The sequence below is a fragment of the Syngnathoides biaculeatus genome, chromosome 2, assembly GCF_019802595.1.
Source record: "Syngnathoides biaculeatus isolate LvHL_M chromosome 2, ASM1980259v1, whole genome shotgun sequence".
In the NCBI taxonomy this organism is placed as follows: domain Eukaryota; kingdom Metazoa; phylum Chordata; class Actinopteri; order Syngnathiformes; family Syngnathidae; genus Syngnathoides; species Syngnathoides biaculeatus.
Genome location: NC_084641.1, coordinates 27,686,582 through 27,700,554, shown reverse-complemented (window position 1 = coordinate 27,700,554; position 13,973 = coordinate 27,686,582). Strand labels below are relative to the sequence as shown.

Below are 13,973 nucleotides of genomic sequence, written 5' to 3'. Positions count from 1 at the left end.
TTGGTGGACGAAGAATTAGAATGATGGAGGCACGCACTGGAAAGGAGAGGAATGAAGATTAGCCGAAGTAAAACAGAGTTTGTGCGTGAATGAGAGGGGTGGAGGAGGACGAGTGAGGCTGCAGGGAAAAGAGATGCGAGGGTGGACGACTTCAAATAGTCGGGGTCAACAATCCAGAGCAATGGTGAGTGTGGTAAGGAAGTGAAGAAATGGGTCCAAGCAGGTTGGAACAGTTGGCGGAAGGTGTCTGGTGTGTTACGTGACAGAAGAGTCTCTGCTAGGATGAAGGGCAAAGTTTATAAACAGTGGTGAGGCCGGCCCTGATGTACGGATTAGAGACGGTGGCCCTGAAGAGACAACAGGAAGCAGAACCGGAGTACCTGAGTATCTGTTAAAATGTTCCCGTACAGCAGATAAAGGTGTTGATCTCGGCTTAGCTTGCGAATGCTAGAGAAAACAGACCTCCACTGTGGCCAAACATTTAACATTTATATTAAAAGTGGTAAGGAAGGGAAGTTGGCGGAAGGTGTCTGGTGTTCTATGTGACAGAAGAGTCTCCTCTAGGATGAAGGGCAACGTTTACAAAACAGTAGCAGAAATGAAGATGTTGAGTGAGCAGGTTGGATAGAAGTAGAAATGAGCTCATTAGAGGGGCAGCCAAAGTTGGATGTTTTGGAGACAAGGTTAGAGAGGAAGACCAAAGAAAAGGTTGATCCACGTTGTGAGGGAGGACATGAGGACAGTGGGTGCTAGAGGAAGATGCACGAGATAGGCTAAGATGGAAAAAGATGACACGCTGTGGCGACCCCGAATGGGACGAACCGAAAGGAAAAGAAGATGCTTAATGGACATGTGTACACTGGTAACAATGAATTCATCTTAAACAACTTTTAAGTTAAGAAGATGTTGGTGTCAAATCAATCAAGTTAATAATGAGGCGTTACCAAACATTTCTTAGGAAGAAGGAGCTGGTGGAGTTGGTGATCATTTTTTCGTACTATCATCATTGAGGAACTGAGTTTCCTTTGCAAATAATTACAATGTATTTGTCTTGCATGTAGATTAGAGCTGAGTGAGGTGGAGCTGGAGGTGGGCAAGTTCTCGGTGCTGCGGCAGGAAGTGCAAGAAGAGGAGCGGGTCTTCCACATCTTCAAAGCCCAGAATGCCGTGAAAAGGCTGCAACAGGAGAAGAACAACAGCCATATCCTGCAGCTAAAGATTCAAAATCTCAAAAAGTTGGAAACTTTTCTTTTTTGGGATTGATAGATTTGATATATACTTTTTTTTTTTTCTTCATACAGACTTAAGAAATCATGATCAATGACATATGAGCAGTGTAACTCTGCCACGCAGTGATGCCTTGGCCTCCGAGTTTAAAATTCCCCTTACATCACAATCTGATTTTTTTTCCTGATTTATGCACAACACAATAGATCATAATCAGTCTGTGACGTGGTTTAAATTTGACATCTGCGCGTTTTGTCGACTGAATGCAAAAGGCAATAAGCGGCATAAGACTCGCAAAACGGGTGGATTTGAAATTGCCGCCGTCGTTGAGATGTATTTTTACTTATTTTCCGCACTTATAAGGCGCACCTTCAATGACTGGCCTATTTCAAAACTTTTTTCATATATAAGGCGCATAGAATAGACGCACCTGTAGAAGCTGGGGTTACGTTATGCATCCATTAGATGGGCTGCATTAAAGGCTCAATTTTGATCCATGTATAAGGCGCACCTGATTATAAGGCACACAATCAGCTTTTGAGAAAATTAAAGGCTCTTTGGTGCGCCTCATAGGCCAGAAAATACGCTAATTCATATTCAATTACCTGCCCATTTTGTGGTTAGGACGCACCCACTCAGTTGCACGACCGTGCAGCATTTCTCAATTTTTAATGCACAAGTCTCAGCAATTTAGAAGCATATGTTTTACATCAATGGGTTTCTAGAGTTGTAATTATTAATGTAACTGTGATGAAAGAAATAGCGAACCTTCCTTTCATTGTCATGGACGTTTCAATTCAAATGAGTGTGAGAAAACGACGAGCATCATTTCAAAATATAATGTAGCCATCTTTTAATTTTCACCCACTTGCCCTTTCAGATCGTGTTCCTATTACCGGGCCAATCAGCGCTTGGTGAATCGTGCTTCTCAACTATAGGATTCCGTGATACTGACCAATCAGAGCCAAGATGTTTTCGATATTTAAATTGGTCCATCGAACCATTCATAGCTAAGCTTATTTATTTATATTTTGCATATTGATGGCGTTTTCAACTGCCAGGTGTAAAAGACTTGCCTTAAAGGACATCAAAAACTATGAAATTTTTTTCTTTTAATTGATGGAAGGGTACCTTTAATTCTTTGAGTGACCAACTTTGTAACTCAATTTACTCATCCAACTGTCCATTTTCTGAGCCGCTTATCCTCACAAAGGTCTCAGGATCAATTTCGCCCTAACTATTTTCATTGGAATACATTCAAATGGTATTAAATTGTTTGAGCCCCATAAACGAAATTTTTTATTACGTTTTAATAAGCAAAACACAACTATTGTAAAACAAAACGACATACATAAAACAAGAAAATGCGGGCGTTGTGGGGGGGATTTATGAAGTTTAATTCAGCCGGAGGTCACACACACACACACACACACACACACACACACACATAGTGATGTGTCCCTTTAAGGGGTGTGGCCTAGAGTGTGACATCACAAGCTCTGATTCCAGCTTAGGTTGGCATTTGAGTGTTTACATGTTTGTCTAGTTGAGGAAACAGCTGAAAGCGGCGATTGTCGCCTAACTTTTTTTCACTTTACACGAGAGGCAGTTTATGCGAGGCATAATCGTAATTCAAATTTTGGCTTGCATCACAAAGCAAAAAAAAGAAATTAATTACCTACCAAGTGACAGCTTGTAACTCGGGGAAAAATAAAAACTCAGCGGTAAGTCAAGGCACCACTGTAATTGCATAGAAGACGTAACTATTGCAATGGTTACAATCAAACCCAACTGCAGTTTCCAAAAGGGGAATCTTTTTTTTTTTTTTTTTTTTTTTAACCATTGGTGTGTTTGTTGTATATCTGTCATCCATAGTGCTGACAGGAAAAATGCAGACATGATGGAGAAAACGGAAACGTCGAGCGAGAATAAAATTGAAGATGGCCGGACAAACCGCAAAGTAGGGGCCAAGTACTTGAAGGAAACTATCAGGAGGTAATCGAAAATGAGTATAAGCGGCAGTACTTTTACATCATACGGAAAAAAATTTCTGCGACACACTTCATAATAAATATGATTCATTCATTTCCAAAGTGGTTTCACCCGTGAATTGGAATTCTTCCTCTTCCCGGGATGAGATCCATCCATGTTGTTTGAAAGTCATCGAAATGGTGAAATAATTCACAAGACCTACGAGATCACTCGTACCAGCTGTTGTCAAGGACATGGATAGTGTTGTGTTGTATTCGTATTATTAACCCTTGTGGTTGTCCTCTTCATTTAGAATGCAGCAGCAAGAGGTTGAGAGAGAGCAGAGGAAGCGAGAGTCCATGCAAAAGAGAATACAGGCTGTCAAGTTACTGAAATCCAACATCGAAGCTACTCAAGTAAGCAGCAGGACGCCCTCAACGCCCGCCTATAGCAACATATTTTGGGAAATGAAGATATGCAGAATAGAAACCAAGCATTTACCGTCTTCGTATAAACTGGAATGGAACATGTCGCATTAGCCGCGCAGTTTCTCCTCAACATGTTTTTGACAGTTCTGAACTGAGGCTGTAAAATAGCATACATCATCTTGAATTTTAATTCCCGCAACCATGGTAACATACGGCTATTTAAAGTGCGTCTGCCTCTATACCTGCAAGCGGTTAAATAAAACTAAAGTAAATGAAAGCCGTTTAGCTGCGTTTTAATGGATGGTGCAAAGCATGATGGGTATAATGTGACCACATTCCACTTCCATGGTATCTTGAAAGTCCAACGCTATCACTTATGGAAGGATGAATTGAATTGAAAACAAAATTTCCCTTGAGGAAAAAAATGGAAATTAAAATATTCAGTTACAAATTTAAATTGTTGATATCGTAAATAAAATTCAACTACTGTCATAATGCATGATAAAGAAAATGTATCTATATGAATCAAAATAGAACGACTCATATATTGATTGGATGTGCATTTTAGGAAGTAGGAAGCCAGGGTAGTTTTATCTCTGGTTCCATGATTATTATGAAACTTCTTAATATTTGTATTCTCCGGTATCATTCTGTGGTTGCGTCACCAAAAAAAAAGCCCCAAAGTATATGTATCGCAACATTTTGTTGAAATCACATGCTATATGCTGACGTCTAGCGTGAGTTTTTGGGCAACCTTTAGACTTTTAGTTATATTTTCCGCCCAATCATTTCTCAATCAACTGGCAAATGGCATGACCATTTTTGAGGTTCTACTGTTTTAACATACATACCATAATTGCCGCACCCGATTATAAGGCTCACCCAATACATTTTTAAAGGAAAAACCATTTTGTACATAAATACCGCACCGCACCTGTCTATAAGCCGCATGTGCCCACATTAAAACTTGAGATATTTTCAAAGAAAGACGGTACACAGAAAGAGTTTTCAAAGGTTTAATAATATACCTTAGCTTTTCTTTCCAAACAGTGCCTGTGATGCGGCAGTAACACAGCAACAATCCGGTAGTAACACAGCACTAACAGGGCTGGGTAAAAAAACATACCGGTAAAAGTCACTGAGACTCGGCAGTACACAGCAGCAACACGGTTCAGGCCACCTGCTTTTATTACCTCTGAAAGCTTTTTTTCATCTTTTTACATTGCTCCAGTTCTTCTGCTGCCGTTTCCGGAGTCTCACCATTGATTCATTTATGCCAAGTTTACATGCAACAGCGATGTTTCCTTCTTTATCGGCCAGCTCGATTGCTTTTAATTTGGAAGTAGATGAGTGCAACCAGGATTTGAATTTGAAATGTAAAGTGAAATGGGATTTAAATTTGAAATGCCACAGAAAACGGGATTTGAATTTGAAACAGTGATCACATTTTCAATAGTTGTAATTCAGTGTAACTTTTCAATGTTAACAATTCAACCGGCTCCAATTCGCTGTCTAAAATTCACCGTCTGTGCCACCAGGCAGGGTTTCCTCAGGTCAGAACCGAACACCCAGCCAATCCAGTTACACTTTCGTAGTATGTGACGTCACGTGACTAAGAAAGCGTAACTGCGATTGGCTGGCTGTTCTGCCTGGTGGCACAGACGGGGAATTTTAGACAGCGAATTGTTGCCAGTTGAATTTCAGACAGCGAATTGTTGCAACTATTGGAAACGTGTCTTGTCACTTCACCTTTGAAATCCAAATCCAGTTTTCTGTGGCACATCATATTTAAAACCTACTTCACTTTACATTTCAAATTCAAATCATGGTTACACTAATCTACTTCCATAATTTAACTTGAAATCTGTGTCATATGCATTTCTTCTTGCATTTTCCATGATGAAGCTCTGTTCATGCTAATTTTATTCATGCGCAAAGTTACATTAAACTTCCGTCTTCCTCGACACGTATATTCCACCTGTCTCACTCTTACCTTTTCTGTTTGAGCGCCCCTGGTGGCCGTTAACAAAAATGCATAAAATAACCGCATCATTGCATAAGCCGCAGGGTTGAAAGGGGTGACAAAAATCGTGTCTTATAGTCTGGAAATTACAGTACATGTTTTTTATGGTCACTACATGACTTTCTATGACTGCATCAATCGTAATTTCCCCAAAATTCGGTACATTAAATTGTGTACTATTTGAAATATTAGCACTATAACGTCTGCTTGCATTCTTTTGGGTGTGAGGATAATTCATCCATACTTACCCCGAGATTAGGATCTATAATTTGTGAAAGTCTGTGTGAAAATACTGGGTTGTTTTGGTGTTCTCTCATGAAGTTCGCATTGTTTCTTTAGGAAAACTTACGGGTCAGACACAGCCGAGCCAAAGCAAACGCCCTGAAGAAAGAACGGCAACAGAAACGTCTGAAAGAATCCTTGCAGGCCCAAGGCATCAACAGCACCAGGCACATATACCAAAAGAAACGAGACGAGGAGATGAAACGAAAGCAAGAGTATGTCGTCCCCTCTGCCGGCATGTTCTCATGAGAATTTCGAAGGAAAATGTATGATCTTTTTGAACTGGACTGTTTTCCTGCTCAGCCTGTGCGTGCAAACCATCGACACGGCACACTCTGAAAAAAAATGCAAAACAAGTGGTTGGAATTGTTTCATGAATTCATGAAGTAAAATCAATTCTTCAACTCGGTCGCTGATGGTGTGGTGGTACAATTGCCCGACTTTGAGGGTAGTGTGGGTTCACTTTTCTACTCAGTGACGATGTGAATTTGAGTGTGGATAGTTGACTGACTGGCGACCGGTTCATTGTGTAGTCCGCCATTAGCCCGTAGTTGGCTGAACAGGGTAAGCGCTACTGAGAATGGATAGAGGATCTTCAAGTAACTCCCACCACCTCCCCCACATATTGAAATTTGACAATAATTGCAGCAAATATGTCCTCCGCCCCCTCCCAAATCCTCCGAAATTAGTGTGAGAACAGGCTCTTTCTCCTCTCCTCTCCTCTCCTCTCCTCTCCTCTCCTCTCCTCTCCTCTCCTCTCTTCCCCTCTGCACTCCGCTGCTCTCCCATTTGCATGTCCTCCACTCCCACTCCGCGGAGCAGCGTGTAGGTGTTTTCTCTCGCTGCGTGCCGAGGTCTACGTGACCCCATTTCTGTATAATCCTGTGCTGTTGATGTGCTCCTCTCAGGGAGTTCAAGGAGAGACAGAAGGCGAGGAGACTGGAGATTGTGGAAAAGCTCCTGGAGGAGGAGGAGCTGGTGAAGAGTCGAAAAGCACACCAGGCGCCCTTGCCAAAGACCAAAACCGGTCACAAGATCCTTTCCCCGGGCAGGATACGAGAGAAGCTCCTGCGTTACCTGGATTCCGTGCACCCGTCAGGCACAGAGAGAGACACAACAGTGGGTGGATGTTCTAAGGCGTGATGCTATTTGTGTGAAATGACAATAAGAGTCGTGTATGTTTTCCATCAGTTGAGAAACTTCAGCGCTAGCGGCTCTTCGTCAGAGTCGGAGTACCAGGAGGACATTATCCCAAAGGAAATGCAGCACCCGAGCCTTCCCGACAGCCTGGAAGAGCCCGAGTTCTGCGGGCTGTGGGACCAAAAGTTCAAGGTGAAATGAAAGCCCCTGCGCGCTAAAGCTAATCCCCAGAAGATGTGAACACACATAAAAAAAAAAAAAAAAAACATCCCATTGGCCACTCATTTAATTAGGTACAGTTATTAGTATTATTATTATTATTACAAGTACTGTACTAAATATGTTAGAATAGTACAGGACATGTATGAGGGCAGCAGAACAGCGGTCAGATGTTCCATAGGTGTGTCAGAAGAATTTAAGGTGGAGGTGGGACTGCACCAGGGATCCGCGCTGAGCCCCTTCCTGTTTGCGGTAGTAATGGATAGGCTGACCCACGAGGTTGGACTGGAATCCCCTTGGACCATGACGTCCGCAGATGATATTGTGAAAAGCAGGGAGGTGGAGGAACAATTGTAAAGATGGAGGCACGCACTGGAAATGAGAGGAATGAAGATTAGCCGAAGTAAAACAGAACATAGAGGAGGAAGAGTGAAGGTCCAGGAAGAAGAGATAGCGAGGGTGGACGACTTCAAATAGTTGGGGTCAACAATACAGTGCAATGGTGAGTGTGGTAAGGAAGTGAAGAAACGGGTCCAAGCGGGGTGGAACTGTCGGCGGAAGGTGTCTGGTGTTCTATGTGACAGAAGAGTCTCCCCAAGGATGAAGGGCAAAGTTTATAAAACAGTGGTGAGGCCGGCCATGATGTACAGATTAGAGACGGTGCCACTGAAGAAACAACAGGAAGCGGAACTGGAAGAAGCAGAAATGAAGATCCTGAGGTTCTCGCTCGGAGAGAACAGGTTGGATAGGATGAGAAATGATCTCATTAGAGGGACAGCCAAAGTTGGTTGTTTTGGAGACAAGGTTAGAGAGGAAGACCAAAGAAAAGGTTGATGCACGTTGTGAGGGAGGACCTGAGGACAGTGGGTGTTAGAGGAAGATGCACGACATGTCCAGAGGCGAAAAACTTGAGTATATTGGTAGAATATGCCAGAAAACATTGATTGACTGGACTTCGGTAAATACTACAAAAATAATCTCCTTGTACTGTGCTCACGAACTCAAGTGGCGCTGCAGAATAAAATGGTTTGCTCAAAGGCAGCTCCGTGGCACTGACTGCAGCGTGTCTTGTCGCTCACTGGCACCGAGGTGGGTTGGCTCTCGAGCTCATCCAGCAGCCCACACATGAAATGTAGGGCGACAGGCATCACTTCTCGTTGTGCTGGTGCCTTTGATGCCTCGGAGCGAGCCATCGTGCAGCTCGGAGGCCCCCGAGAATGTGACAAGTGGAGTGTAAGTGATCTAACAGACCCGACTCGTGCCCTCATCAAAGCGCCGTCTCGGCATCGTTAATGACCGGTAATAGATGAGCGCGGCCATCAGAGCGTGCTCGCTAATTGATGCGTTTCTGCCAGGCAGGTAATCAAATGACGCTTTTTAACATTTACATATATGAAGATGAACAATGCTTTTTCATTTTCTATGTCATCTATTTGACTACCTAATGTAAATCGAAAAACGTCTGCAGAGACCTGTGCAAATGGCAGGTTTTTGTAATATAAAAATTCTTTTCATAGCTTTTTCCACCATTAATGGGGTGTTCAACCTGTATAACCCAAATCAAAAAATAATAATAATCTTTCCAGGAGGTGAAGTCGAAATAAACAACTGAGGAAATCAGATTGAAACCTGTTAAATTGGAGACAATACTGTACATAACTGCCCCATTTTTAGTGCCTCCGATTAACCCCAAATAAAGTTTCCTGATCCACATTTGCTTCCTAGCAGAAGCCTGAAGATTTGGTGCTGAGTCTTTTGAACTTCTTGTTGTTATTTTGGTGATTTTTCTTTTGGAATTATCGCCAGAAAGTTAAACCTTGGGTTAAAAGGCCTGGATTTTGACTCTTTAGGCCTCTATAGACTTATTGTAACATAGATTTAGTATAAAAGTGTTTCTTTAACATTAAAAAAAAAAAACTTCTTGGTTTTTGTCTTACGAGTGCCCAGAAAAGGCCCCTTCGACAGCTTCGACAGTTTGACCCAGTTTTGTATCCACATTGTCCATATTTGGTGAGGACCGCCCCCTTTTCTCTGATTGGTTGACACCGTGTGGACGACCCACTTGGGAGAGCACACCTGATTGTTATGTTGACAGCGCTGACTGAGGCACGGAAAGTGAAAGCGGAGATCTTCGCTAGTGATGTAGATAAACTCGAGAAATTTGAACGACCTTATTTCAGGCCTCTCTTCAGAAAAAGATCTCGAATTTTGGAATATGTGGATTATTTCAATTCATATTTCACTTTTCCTGGGGCACCAAAAAGACAATATCCATCCATTTTCCACACCGCATATCCTCATTAGGGTTTATTAGGGATTAGGTACTCTTTCACACAGGGCAAGGTGACTTTGTATTTTTTTTTCCTTTTTGAATGAAATCATTTGTCATTTGAGGGATAATTGTCTGGTGTTTACATTTGTTTGATGATCTTAACCATTAAAGTCATATTAGAATTTGAGAAAGGGGGCTAGTATTTTTTCAGAGGACTGTAAAACGCTGTAGTGGTCCGAATGTGGCCCCTTTGATTTTGGCACTTGTGGTCTGGACACCTGAGCAAAACGCAGGATTGTTGTCACATGCACTCAACGGGCAGTACTTTTTCAAAGTTGCTGTCAGCCTCTTGCCAGCCTACTTAACCAATTTTCTTCTCATTTTCATGAAGCTTTGAGTTCAGTTTCAGTTCTCGGGAATGTCACTGTTGTGTCGCATTTTGTGTTCTCCGGTACATTAATACTTGAAAACTCCTTTGGCCTCTTCTGCTAATTGCTACCCTTGAACAACGAGACCCTTCTGAAGCCGGCCGGGCTCTGCGGTTGTAAGATGTGACCCAGAACCCAGACCCAACCCAAACAGAAGCCTTGAACAGCTGAAATTTATTTGGGGTGTATCAGAGGCAATTTAGATGGTGGCAGCTGTGTGCTATTTGACACGTAACTTGAGTTTGAATGTGATTGGTTAATTCTGAACTAAGCCAAATCCCCAGTCATAAGAGGATGTGTGCACTTGTGCAACCACATTATCTGAGTTGTTGGTTATTACTTGCCCTCTTTTTCCGCCGTTCAGTTGTATGGGAATCGTCACATATTTTGAAATCATAATTTTTTTTGTATCAATCCCTGTCATTTGAACACTGGTGACTTTTTATCCACTGCAATGTCGAGATTGCGTCCTACAAGCTTTAAGGAAATATTTAGCATCAAGTGTATTGTTTATGCTGGCACGGTGGCTCAGCTGGAAAGCGTTGTCCTCACAGTTCCGTGGTCCCAGGTTCAATCCCAGTCTGCATGTTCTCCCCGTGTCTCTCCGGGCACTCCGGTTTCCTCCCACGTCCCAAAAACGTGCAACATTAACTGGACACTCGAAATAGCCCCTAAGTGGGATTGTGAGTCCGCCTGTTTGTCTCTTTCTGTGCCCTGCAATTGGCTGGCGACCAGTTCAGGGTGTACCCCGCCTCCTGCCCGGTGACAGCTGGGATAGGCTCCAGCACTCCCTGCGACCCTTGTGAGGATAAGCAGCTAAGAAGGTGGATGAATGGATGGATTCTTTATGCATGAGAAACACATTGTCCAATGTCTCAAATTTCTACGAAACTGTCAAGTAACAAACATCAGATAATTCCGCTCATGTAATTTTTAACATGAAAAAACATTACGTTGCATAACGTTAACTTTGAAATTGGCTCCTGCAGTGAAAAAAAAAAAGTATATATTTATTTTTGAGTTCCAGGTGAAGCTATATTTATACACCAATAAACTGCTTTTCATCAAGCAAGCACTTTGCTCGACTGATCTTAAGCAGTTTTTTTTTTTTTTTTTAATGCTGATGACCTTTGGTGTCATTATGTTATGTTTTTTAGAATACCATCGGGATTATATACAGTATGTATCATTTCATCTCTAATTCCATCCTTTTGCGACTGTAGCCCCCCTTGAATGAGAAAACAACGGTGACACCAACAGAAGTGAAACGACAACCTGCAGTGGTTTGCCGAAAGGTCAGCACAACCCCCAAAAAAGTCGGCGGGAAACAGATCAAAGGGCCTTCGTTCACCAGTAAGCCAGAAGTCATCCTGTTCAAGGTACTCGAACAAAGTCACGATGGGTATTTTTAAAGCTGTCCGAGTATAGAGTAATATGGTCTATCTATTTTAGGACTTTGAAGTGGGAGAAATCTATAAAAAGAAAGTAATCCTGACTAACATCAGCTATATCACTAATCACTGCAAGTTCCTCGGGATGTCTGCTCAACTGCAGGATTTCATTATGCTCAAGTAAGTCATGTTGCGGCACGGTGCATCAGCTGGTAAAGCGTTGGCCTCACAGTTCTGAGGACCCGGGTTCGATCCCGGCCCCCGCCTGTGTGGAGTTTGCATGTTCTCCCCGTGCCGGCGTGAATTTTCTCCAGGCACTCCGGTTTCCTCCCGCATCCCAAAAACATGCAACATTAATTGGACACACTAAATTGCCCTAAATTGTGATTGTGAGTGTGGCTGTCGTCTGTGCCCTGTGATTGGCTAGCAACCAGTTCAAAATAACAATGCTTGATATTGACAACCCTGTTTGCGTTTGAAGTTTGCCGTTTGACACTTTAGTCGACAAATCTGAATGAGAAGGTTCATTTTAAAAGTAACAAGGACGGTTTGGAGAGCTGAAGATATTTGAACATTTCTGCATGCCACTATTCATTTAGCATATTCTCGCCATGAGACGCACAAGCACAAATGAACGCGATCCGATCGGAAAATTCCGCCATTACAGCTTCAGACGCGCATTAAAGCACTTAAATCAATGTCTTCGCTGGCAGTGTTGTCAAAGCAGCCTCAAAACATCTTTGTGGGCCGAAGAGCGTTCATTATCGCTCGGAAACATCTGCTTGTGTGCCGCTGTTTGCCGCAAGCGCTTGTCATTTCGACAATACGGCGGACGTGAGAGGCGAGCCTGTCCTCCCACGTGCGGACCGCAGCTCGCGTCACGACGCTTAAAAACCCCTCAACTGCTGTGAGTCAAGTCTACTTCACTCTCTCAGCTTGTTCAAATTGCACCAGGAAATGCAGTGGTCACCGGGATTCGAACCGCATACGGCATTCTCATCAGCGTGCACACCCCCAAACTTTGATTTGATTCCTCTCGTGAGCTACAAAAGATATTCTGCAGACGCTGTCCAGACATATAAGCTATAATCCACTCGGCTCTTAACGCATTCACATGCTCATTATTCATTATTGTTTTTACTGAAACGACAGAAAATTCATTTCCATTTTTAGAGGTTGTTATATTAGCAAAACACAGTGTTACAATTTACTAGCAAAGTATAATACCTTAGGTATTACTAATTACTGTCAGCGAGGGGAGGGGGAGAGACAGAGAGAAACACCAACCCACGTTTTCTGTACACCCCCTCAGTTTCTAAAAATTAACTAACCGCACCCACTCCTTGGCCAGCGTGGGCGCATTTGTGCCACAATCAGCTCAGCATTTTCACTACTGGAAATGTTACAAATCTAGTGCTTTGTTGATATCTATATATGTATACACACATTTTCCTGGCCGCTTATCCTCACAAGGGTCATGGGAGTGCTGGAGCCTATCCCAGCTGTCATCGGGCAGGAGGTAGGGTACACCCTGAACTGGTTGCCACTCAATCGCAGGGCACATAGAGACAGACAACAGTCGCACTCACAATCACACCTAGGGGCAATTTAGAGTGTCCAATTAATGTTGCGTGTTTTTGGGATGTGGGAGGAAACCGGAGTGTTCGGAGAAAACCCACGCAGGCACGAGGAGAACATGCAAACTCAACACAGGCGGGCGTCACAAGGGTCGCTAGAGTTACTGGAGCCTATCGCAGCTATCATCGGGCAGGAGACGGGGTACACCCTGAATTGGTTGCCAGCCAATCGCAGGGCACATCGAGACAAACAACAGTCGCACTCACAATCACACCTCGGGGCAATTTAGAGTGTCCAATTAATGTTGCGTGTTTTTGGGATGTGGTTCGGAGAAAACCCGCGCAGGCACGGGGAGAACCCGCAAACACCATACAGGCAGGTCCGAACCCCACTCCTCAGAACTATATGTATGTATGTATGAACAATGATGGCGGCACGGTGGAGCAGCTGGAAAGCGTTGGCACCACATTTCTGAGGAACCCGGTTCGATCCCGGCCCCACCTGTGTGGAGTTTGCATGTCGTTCCCGTGCCTGCGTGGGTTTTCTCCGGGCACTCTGTTTTCCTCCCACATCCCAAAGAAAAACAGGTAACATTAATTGGACACTCTAAATTGCGCCTCAGTGTGATTGTATGATTGTCTGGAAACCAGTTCAGGGTGTACGTTGACAGCTGGAATAGGCTTGAGCGCTCCCCGCGACCCTTGTGAGGATAAGTGACTAAGAAAATGGATGGATGGATGGATGGATGAACAAACATTTTTATTTGTTGGTGTGCCATGAGATTGTTGTAAAGTACATGGCTTGGCTCCATTAAAACAGGAAATGACTCCTCTGGTCAGATCATGTATTCATGTGGCATGTTTACAAACAAACCACTAGCACTAGCCTGCTAGGCTGCATCACGTTTTGTCGCTTGCCCAAAGATAACTGGAACAGGTTCCAGAACTCCTCCAACCCTTGTTACAATTAATGGATGAAAGCGGTCAGATGAACATCTTTATGAATTACATTTTC

The 13,973-nt window shown here is 43.2% G+C and overlaps 1 protein-coding gene across 6 annotated transcripts in view; it reads left to right on the top strand.

The window, feature by feature from the left end:
* cfap74 (cilia and flagella associated protein 74) overlaps nt 1-13,973 on the top strand; it is a 71,837-nt gene that overhangs the window by 5,970 nt on the left and 51,894 nt on the right. For all 6 annotated transcript variants that reach the window (XM_061844916.1, XM_061844903.1, XM_061844934.1 and 3 more), the window contains 8 exons: nt 1,062-1,235; nt 3,103-3,222; nt 3,512-3,614; nt 5,989-6,146; nt 6,840-7,050; nt 7,123-7,263; nt 11,214-11,369; nt 11,443-11,561. In XM_061844916.1, the coding sequence (XP_061700900.1) occupies nt 1,062-1,235; nt 3,103-3,222; nt 3,512-3,614; nt 5,989-6,146; nt 6,840-7,050; nt 7,123-7,263; nt 11,214-11,369; nt 11,443-11,561 (1,182 nt within the window). The remainder of the gene's footprint in view (nt 1-1,061; nt 1,236-3,102; nt 3,223-3,511; nt 3,615-5,988; nt 6,147-6,839; nt 7,051-7,122; nt 7,264-11,213; nt 11,370-11,442; nt 11,562-13,973) is intronic.